This window comes from Muscardinus avellanarius (genome assembly GCF_963383645.1).
Source record: "Muscardinus avellanarius genome assembly, chromosome: 5".
Lineage (NCBI taxonomy): Eukaryota > Metazoa > Chordata > Mammalia > Rodentia > Gliridae > Muscardinus > Muscardinus avellanarius.
This window is the reverse complement of record NC_137790.1, coordinates 110134239-110144602: the sequence shown is the minus strand read 5'-3', so window position 1 is coordinate 110144602 and position 10364 is coordinate 110134239. Positions and strand designations below refer to the sequence as shown.

At 32.3% G+C, this 10364-nt stretch overlaps 1 protein-coding gene across 1 annotated transcript in view; it reads right to left on the bottom strand.

The window, feature by feature from the left end:
• Positions 1-10058, bottom strand: part of BCHE (butyrylcholinesterase) — a gene marked incomplete at both ends in the record, with an annotated part of 65228 nt that extends 55170 nt beyond the window's left edge. Inside the window, 2 exons of the mRNA XM_080696169.1 lie at positions 3231-4753; positions 9939-10058. Coding sequence (XP_080552295.1) covers positions 3231-4753; positions 9939-10058 — 1643 coding nt within the window. The remainder of the gene's footprint in view (positions 1-3230; positions 4754-9938) is intronic.
• Positions 10059-10364: the final 306 nt, after the last annotated feature.

Genomic DNA, 10364 nt, shown 5'->3' with positions numbered 1-10364 from the left:
CTCAATCCTGAGTACCACAAAAAATAAAATGAAATAAAATAAAATCTTCTCTTTAAAATATTAAGAAATTTATTTTAAAATTCAATAGTAAGATAAAGACTAGGAAAAAATATTTAAAAAATAAAATTTGCATCCTAAGTATATAAAATCTTATCATTTATGATAATTAGATCCAACTAAATTAAAATCAATGTAGTTGAAAATATGCATATACAAAACATATACAACTGATCATTAAGTACATAAAAAGATGTTCCAGTCATTAGCTGTCAGAAAAAAAAATCACAATGAGATGTCACTACAAACCCAATAGAATAGCTACATGAAAAAGACTAGTAATTTAAAATGCTAAAGATGTGGCACAATGGGGATATGCAGCATTGTTTTTGATAGTGTAAATTTTTCAGTAAAGGCCAGACGTGGTGGCACATATTTGTAATCCCAATGGTTAGGGAGACTGAGACAGGAGGATTGCAGGTTTACCCAAAGCCTCTGCAATTTAGTAAAGCTCTCTACAATGAATAAAACCTTGTTCCTACATAAATAAAATAAAATAAAATAAATAAATAGATAGTAAAATAAAATAGGGCTGGATATGTATGTCAAAGATAGAATCCCCTGGGTTCAATCCCCAGTACCACAAAATTAATTTTCAACTAAGGAAAGCAGACATTATTTTAAGTAGGTAAACTTGCACTTTTATATTTTCAAGCAATAGCTTTTATACTTCTTTACATTTCTAAAGAGAAAAAGTATCAAGAAAATCTTATGCAAAAATACTCAAAGAAACTTTACTTATAATATTCCCAAACTGAAAAAAAAATGAGTGATGAAACTGTATTAAGTATTCCAAGGGAAATAGCAATCAACTGAGAGTAACAAAGTAACTGATTTATGTTTTATATACATTGGTTAAAGCTTATTGAACTATGAGCCAATATGTGTGTATTATACTATATGTAAATTTTACTCTAATGAAGATTGCAAATAGTTGTCATAGACTTACTTAGTTTTTATTTTTGTACATTTATTGGTGCATTATATAGTCTCCCATTTTCCCTGGCTCTCTCCTGACTTTACCCATACCCCATACAGGAAATTGAGATACAGTCCTTAATCATTTTCTTTTAAATTTTTGAAAGAAGCCGGGTGTGGTGGCACAGGCTCGTAATCCCAGCATTCGAGAGGCTGAGACAGGAGGATCCTGGTTCACTGACAGCCTCAGCTACTTAGCGAGACCCTCTGCAACTCAGTGAGACCCTGTTTCTATATAAGGAATAAAATATACCACTGAGGGTGTAGCTTAGAGATAGAATGCCCCTGGGTTTCATCCCTAGTACTGCAAAAAAAATCAATTTTTTTAAAAGAGTCTCACTAAATAGTTAGGTCCTCACTAAGCTACTGAGGCTGGACTTGAATCTGTGACCCTCCTTTCTCAGTTATTTTTCATTTCTTAATATCCCATTTGAGGATTGTAGAGAAGTATAGACTAGTTGAGTTTCTCTACTTTGGTGTCACTGATATTGGGAAGTGAATAGTAACTTGTGGAGGGGCTCTAGCTTGTGATATCATGTTATAAACAGGACACACAGCAAGAACACAGCTGCACCTTGCAGCTGAGCTTGGAATCTGCATTTCCGAAACCACTGGCCCACCATATACTCAGGAATCATTGGGTATTATTTGTGGCAATAAGACTGTAGCAGCTGTTTAATTCTAAGTGAATAAATATCACATGATTTTGAGAATAATACCTTGCAACTTATACTGTAGGATGATACATATAGTAATAAAGAATGCAAAGAATTTTGGAAAAATGAGGGTATAAATTAAAATCAGAAAGTAATAATATCATTATCAATATTAATTACAATTATTAAAGAATCATAAATTAGTAAATCAATTTTATCATTAATATGTGCATTCCATTAAAATAGATTCTAAAATTTTTTATTGTTCACATTGATATATATTCTTTTAGATGTATAAATACATTAAAAAGATCATATTTTTCTTTAAATACACATAAGTATGTCAAATTACAATTGGTCTTTGATTTATGATGGGGTTACATCCTGACAAACTCACTGTAAATTGAAAATATCATAAATAAAAATGCATTTAATACAGCTAGCCTACTGAACATTATAGCTTATCATGATACTACATGGCCAACTATAGTTTCCCCTTGTTATTTTGTGTTTGACTGAGAGCTATGGCTCATTGTTACAATACATCATCCTGAAAGTGTATCACACCTCAGAGCTAATCCCAAAAAGAACAAAATTCAAAGTACAATTCATAATAAATGGCATTACTTTTGCAACACAGAAAAGTAAAAAATGTATAACTAGAACAACTGTAAATCTGGAACCATCTGTCTTTCTTTTTGCCTTAGAGGACATAATTGTTACATTATTAATACTAGATGAGGGAAGAAGGACATACAATAAGTGTCAGGTTCATATATGAATGTATCACTTTAAATTTTACTATGAAATATAATTACAATGCATCAACAATTATAAAAATAATGATAAAATTATATATATGGAAAAATTGTTCTAGTCCGGTCTCTGATAACCTAATGCCAGGCATAAATCTCCTTAGGCAAAGAGCTTAGTAAATGTGAGAATACCCGCAGGTACTTTGAAGCACAGGTTATTTGAGTGTTCTTAGGACATAAATTGATAAAATCGTCAGTGCTATGCATTTTGGGTAATCTCAAGGAAAATTCCATCACCACCTTTCTCCTTCATTTTGTGAGCAAAGATAGGTTTCTTTATGTAACAGGTACCACACTGAACCAAGCTTAAGAGTATGAATATATTCTCCTTTTATATATAAAAAGAAATATATACATATATATGTATAGATCCCTCCTTTTTCCTAAGTCTTTGAAAACTATAAGGATGCAGGTTAAAAAACATTGTAACAATAACTGCAGTTCTTGAGACAATCATTTATTTCCATATAAATCTTGGCTAATATGTTTTGTAATACTTTGGAAATGAAATTAGAAAAATATTTTCATAAAACGTACTGTGATAATTTGTGTTAAAGCACTCTGACACAAATAATTAAAATTCACTACATAATATAAAAGCCAGCTTAGTTACAAAAATAATTAAAATTTTTATATGCCTTTGATGACTTCTACTTCAGAAAGCAAGCAACACTAAGCACACCAAAACAAAAAACAGAAAACAGTTACAAAAATCAGCACTTACCCATATTTTGCAAAATTTGCCCAAAATTTCATGATGGATCGACTCAAAATTTCCTCAGCTTTTGTGTAATTAACTCTTCTCTCCAGGGGTAAGCCAAAGACAAATTCAATCTCATAGCCATGCATAACTCCCATCCATTCTGGCCAAGGAAGTTTGGAGGATCGGTGTTCGAAATAGTAGAAAAAGGCATCATTTCCCCCTTGTGAAAACTTCTTAGTGAACTCCAGGGCAGGACATATGATGTTGTGATCTCCAACAACATCATCCAAAGCCTCCCGGTAATTTTCAGGTCTCTGGTCATCTAACCAGTCTGAATAGTGGAAAAGAATTGATTCCTTTCCAAATTCACTCACTCCTGGAAAAAACATCTTTAAACCTTCTTGAAATTCCCTTCTAGTTATGATGCTATCGTTATCTTTGCTGAAACCAGGAGCACCGTACACTAGAAAAGCTGTCCCTTCGTCTTTGTTAACGCCCACCAAGATCTGAGTCTTTTTAAATTGTCCCAGCTGGAGTAGTGTGTCTGGCATGTCAGTGAGAAAATCACCATCCACAGTTGGACCGAAGTTCACTGATAGGAGATTCTCACAGGGGAGAACAAATGCTTCGTTCATAAGTATTTCCTGGGGATCTTTATTTTGAAGGCATTTTATTATCTCTTTCTCATTCTCTCTAGAGCAACCAATAAATTTAGCTAAGGTCAATGTTCTATTTCTAGCTTCATAAAGAGACATGATTGCCCAGGGTGCATTCGACGATCCACTTTGAAGAATGGCTCTCGTGAACAATGGGTGGCTTCTGGAAGAAAGTAAATGGAGGCTAATGGAAGCGGCTCCTGCACTTTCTCCAAAAAGAGTTACACTTTTAGGATTCCCACCGAAGGCTGCTATGTTTTTTTGGACCCACTGAAGTGCCAATTGCTGATCAAATAAACCCATATTCCCTGGAGCTTCAGGATTTCCTGGTAAAGCTAAGAATCCTAGGGCACCCAGCCTGTAGTTCATTGAAACTACAATAACTCTTTCAACTCTGGACAGAAACTTGCCATCATAAACATGTAGAGAGGATGTACCAGTTTGAAAGCCACCGCCATAGATCCAGATCATAACAGTAGCATTTCTGGGTTTAGGTGCTGGAATCCACACGTTAAGATATAAGCAGTCTTCACTGAGGTCAGTGTTTGGATTCCACATCTCTGATCCAGGGAAGCCGGGGAAACTCCGATCTATGTTCTGATAGCAAGAATTTGCATACTTTGTAGCATTCCAGATTTCTGACCATTTGTGCAGGGGCTGTGGCTTTTTGAACCGAAGTCTACCCAGAGGTGGCTGTGCATAAGGGATTCCAAGAAAGGCAGTTACTGTACCGCCAAGAACTGGCAAGTTCATGCCCCTGACTTTTCCCGTTTTGGTTGTAATTATGATGTCTTCTTCTGTGTGAGACTTCCCAATAAGCATGCAGAATAGAAGAAACCACAAGAGAAATGGTATTCTTATGATTGTGTGCTTTCTCTGCATATTGATCTCTGAAAGAGAGGTAAGTTGAAAGTTCGATCAGCCTCTTACATGTAGTGTTATACTTTATCGGTGATAACTTACTAAAATAATTCTTATTCATCTTAAAAACTTATGAAAACAGATAAATCTCACTCTAAAGGCCTAAGTAGATAAAAAAGAAAACTGGTATTTCCATTTTCAGTTTTAAAAAGACATAAGTAGAAAGTAAAAGGTTTTTTTTTCATTTTGGAAATATTCATTAGCAAATCTCTATTAAAAAATATAGTATTTTTTGTGGTACTGGGGATGGAACCCAGGGGCATTATACCTCCGAACTACACCCCCAGCCCATTTTTTTTTTAGTCTTTTATATTTTTTGAAACAGGGTCTCACTAAATTGCAAAGCCTCTCGCTAAGTAACTGAGGCTGTCCACTAACCAAGATCCTTTGTTCTCCACCTCCCTAATGCTGGGATTACAAGCGTGAGCCACCATGACCGGCAGAAATAGAGTATTCTAAAAGGAATGTTTGTATAGTATTAATTGGTTAAGTATACTTTTTTGGTACATTATAGTCTCACATCATAATGTAAATTATTTTGACAGTGACGTATATCCACACAACACTTGTGGCCCCTCATAAATTAATTATAAGCATATATAGTATTCTACCATACACAGTCACATCAAATTTCTCATTAAGTGATGATATATTTATGTCACATTTAATTTCTACATTAGTTAGGAAATACAAGCTCAAGTATTTTCTGAAATATCATGGCTAACTGGCTGATGACAGAACTGTAAAATAAATTTAAAAATTTCAAGGATCCAGAGATTTTTATCATTGTCCCTTCGGCTTCAGTCCTCTTATGGTCTTCTTGCCTGGTGATTTCTTTCTTTCTACAATCCTACTCTAGAGTCAAGAAGGAATTTAGACAGTGTATCCAGAGAATGTTAAGAAACAAAACTACAGCAGTTGCAATTTATCTTATAAATTATAAAAACTAACAAACCTGCTCTAAATATAAAGGCCTATTTTAAAACACAGAATATTGAGGAGGGTCAGGTATATAGACCAGGCAATTTTTGTCAAATTTGAAAACTGTGAGGGACTTCTCTGTCTTAAGTAAAATCTCAGTGCTGAGAGCAATGACTGGTATTATAATGTGTGTGAGTAGATACTGGTTAAAAGCAATTTTGTACAATATACATCTTTTAATTTATTGATTAAAACATATATAACTAGTTAAATGTGTTAGTATAGTCAGAGTTCTTTCTGATTTGATGGTAGAAAAAAATGACTGAAATCAGAAGACAAAAGGTGAGAAATTATATGGAAAAGTGTAAGATGCAAAAAAATATTTATAAACTATAACATAACAAATATTTAACATTTTATTAAGTGATATTTGAGATATAAAGAGACCATTAGATTTATGTTTTATCAAAAAATCAAAATGCAGAATGAAGTTTCTTTTAAATTAAAAAATTAAATATTGTATCTAAAAACTCCATGTGCTAAAGAGAAACATAAATATGTAATTCAAATGTAATTTTAATGAACGAACATCTTGATACTTAAAAAACACAATGAAAGTATTTATTTACAAGTACTCATTTTCATTCATATAACAATAACAAAAGGTCTAAATATGCAGAAAATTTATATTTTATTTGATGCTATAGTTAAATCCAACCGCTGCAACCAACACTGAACATTTGTATTAGTTTTTGTTTCCTATAATTTATAAAATTTAGAAGACAAAAAATGGGAACTATCCTGAAAATTTATTCCAGACCTAGAAGAGTGATATTTTCAATCAGCTTCACTCATGAAAGCTCACAGGACAACTACCAATCAAGTTTCTTTTTTTTTTCATTCTAATGATCTTATAAAGGGTATCACTACCAATCTTACATTTACAAGGAGGAGAGGGACAGAGCTGAGATTTGGAGGGAAACCCACCAAGTTATGTGTGCAAATATAAATGTACCACTTTGAATCTATGTTGTATTATTATAGGGCACTGATAAAATCATTTGAAAAATCTAACAAATTCAACCATGTTTTATAGCATTTAGTTTAGAGCTCAATAATTAATGAGGATAAGTATATAAACATAATTTTATCAGTCCTCATATGTATCTGCAAATATACCTACATATAAAATTATTGCTATTAATCTTATTTTATATCATCACAGACTATTTTGTATGATATTTTCATACATTTGAATATGTACTAAGATCAATAAAATGTATTATTGAAGCATACAACAGATTTAGCACTTTACTGATGATATCTAAAGTTTATTATAATCATATTAATGTAATGCATTGTGTTATAAGAATAATGACTAAATAACATGTAATAATAATAATTTAAAGTTTCTGGGAACCTAAAATTTACTAAGGGGATTATATGTTTTTGATGGGAGTTGTAGAAGCAATGCTATTATTGTCTCTTTGTATTTTACAACAATCATTAAGCCCTTTCTCATAAATAAAAGGGGATTAATATTTGGAGAATGAAGCACTGTGAGGGATTCTAATCTTCCTTTTTTGAAGACTTACTCTTGTCAAGGTGAAACCAGTAAGATATGAAACTGTTTTACTCTATGCTGTTTTAATAAATTGCTTCCAGTATCCCTGGTTGTCCTCATCCCTCCTTTTTGCCTAGCTCAGTCCCTGTCCTTGCAAGTCCAAAAGAAAGAGCATGAGTTGATTTTGTTTTGGTTTTACTCAAAGTTTACTTAAAAAAACACAAAATGCTAGTAATGTTTGTCATCTAAGACTTTTATAACTTTATTTCTACAGCTTACTTATTTTGTTGCATAGCTTATAGAATTAGTAACAAAATATATTTGTTTTGTATGTAACCAATGAGCAAGGTAATTTTAATGTTTATGTTTAAAAGAGTTTCTGTGTCACTTGAAAGGTTTTAATATCAGTCCTATGTCACTTAGTGTGATTTACATATATATTTACATATATATTTAAATTTTTTCCAAGTAGATCTTATTTTTATATTGCATTCTTTATATGAATTTTAATCATTGTTTTTTGACAATGTAACTAGCAATATTAAAAACAATCATTATTAGCATTCATTCATTGTAATGTAATTTCAACACAAATGCTACCTGTTGAATACTGTTATATGCCATATTAGTAATTGTGTTTTGAATGGAAATATACATATGTTCACATACTCAATGTAGTTAGAGCTTTTTATTTATTTATTTGTTTACAGAACTAGAGGTGGAATCCAGGGTTATTCTACCTTTGGGCTATACTCCCAACCCTATTTTTTATTCTTAATTTTGAAACAGGGTCTCACTAAGTTGGGAAGGGCCTCTCTAAGTAGCTGAGGCTGGCCTCCAACCAGAATAAATTTTCAATCATTTAAAGTGTCACATTAAAATACATATTTTTATTTGAAAGTAAGTCCTCTTAAAATGTTTGGGAGTTTTCTAAGTAATATTATGTGAGCTAGAGAAAGCAGCACTATTTGGTGAAAAACAACTATGTCTTTTTATCTCACCTGTAACACTTGTTTGTGGCTGGTTAACAGAAGTGAAGGATTGAGAAAATCAGTTTAAAAATAGACTATGCCGCTGTCTTTCAGGGATCCTTCAGATATCCTGTGGACACTGAGAGGTAGTGAGCAGATAACAGATACTATATTAGGTATGAGAAGCATACGATCTCAATCTGTTCATAATGAGGAAGAATATTCACAAGCTTTCATTATAGAAATAATTTGAACACTCAATCATTAGATCTACTGAGTCTTTTTTGGAAGTTAATTCTGCTCTCTGGTTGTTATCTCAATTATACTTCTGGAACATCTTTGAGAGTACAGTTTAGGAAAAATGAGAAGAGGTGAGAAAAATGCATCAAAGCAAAAAAGTTTATAATTTATACATATTTTGTGAATGATCACCAATAAATGAATGAAAGCAAGAACTAAATTTGTAGATATAGACTGTTAAAATATTATTAGCTTAAATTTTATAAAAATGAAATATGGAGTACATCTTAAACATTTCTTACATTTAAAGAAGTGTGAGATCACAAATAAAAATAACACAGCTAGGAAAATAAAACAGAACTTTGAAAGTCCAATTAGAAATTATATTTGGGGTCCGAAGTTCATGTGGTTATATAGCTATAGAGAACTCTAATGAATATTATTCAAAACATTAAGCAATGATTCAGAAGCTCCCTCTTATCATTAAGCAAAGTATTTATAAAAGTGAAATATATTTTTATTTATCACTACTAATAAGAAGTTTATATTAAGGAAGCATTACATATACCACTAATAATAGGTCTTAGTTGAAATATATTAAAAAGGATTTAGAAGATCTACACATAAAATAAATAAATATATATACGTAGAAATAATTTTGTTTATATTCCATTTTGTTCAATCTCATGCATTTTATATCTTAACATATAATGCTCTGGTTAAACTGGAAATGAAGTCATGAATATAATGCTAGGTTTATAAGAGTATGGCTGAACAGAACTACTATATTTGCTTTTGATTTCTACAATGATAAAAACAATAATAAACTTAAAAATGTTGCTACAATGTAAACATACATGTAAAATTAAAGAGCACAAACAGGGAAAAGTTTGTACATCGAATTAGAAAATCTATTTTCCTTTTACCCGAAAGAAACTTTGATCTTCTCCTTGTTAGTTGATATTCTGAAAGTTTTAGGTGAAAAAATAATTGATTAAGAAAAGTGCCCTATTAAGTAATCAATAAGTAAACTATTATTTTCAGCCACTTAAAAAAGTTGGGGCGGGGGAGATCAAGCCTGGCTGAAGACTACTTTTGTTACTCTTTTAAGGAGAGATTAATTTATCAATGCATTTATTTAATGGTTAAGTAGCAGCATATTTTTCCTTGGGGAGCTGTGTACCACAGGGATTCCACAAGAGCTATGCATCTTTATGCCATGCACAATAAATTCATTATTCCCTCAGCAAATACATGGACTAAATCTGTATTCCCCGAAAAACAGAACGATCTGACGCATGTGCCTGCTCACTTGTTTCATCTGTCCCACTTACAAGCTTCAGTGGCTGCTCCCCAAAGGGGCAAAAAGACATGTGAAGAAATCGCACTCCTCCCACAGAGTGAGCTTTTCAGAACTTGCATTTCTACATAAAAGTGTAAATTCAAAGCAACTTACCGGCCCTCTGCAAAAAAAAAAAAGATGATAAAGTTTGCAAGGAGTGGAAGCCGTGTAATGCTTCAGGGAAATGCAGGATGCAGCTGCTGCTCCAGCCTGTAAATTGGACTGCTCTGACATTACAATCAACTGTTACTGACAAAGCTCGCGAGAGTTGGCAGCAGCGACTTGATCTAGAGGCAGCCAGTCTTTACCTTCTGACATCTGTTCAGAGGCTAATGGTATGAATGCAGTAGTAATGCATTTACAAAAGTATTGCTGGAATACACTTTTTAATCACAGGCACTCTTTTAAGAAAGAAGAAAATGGATATAGAAGCTTCTTTAACAAAAACTGCACGTATTTTTTTTTAACACTGGCAGAACTTAAAATTATTTTTCTCCTTTATAAATTTTCCTCTTTTATAGATGTTTCCTAAGTTTATCA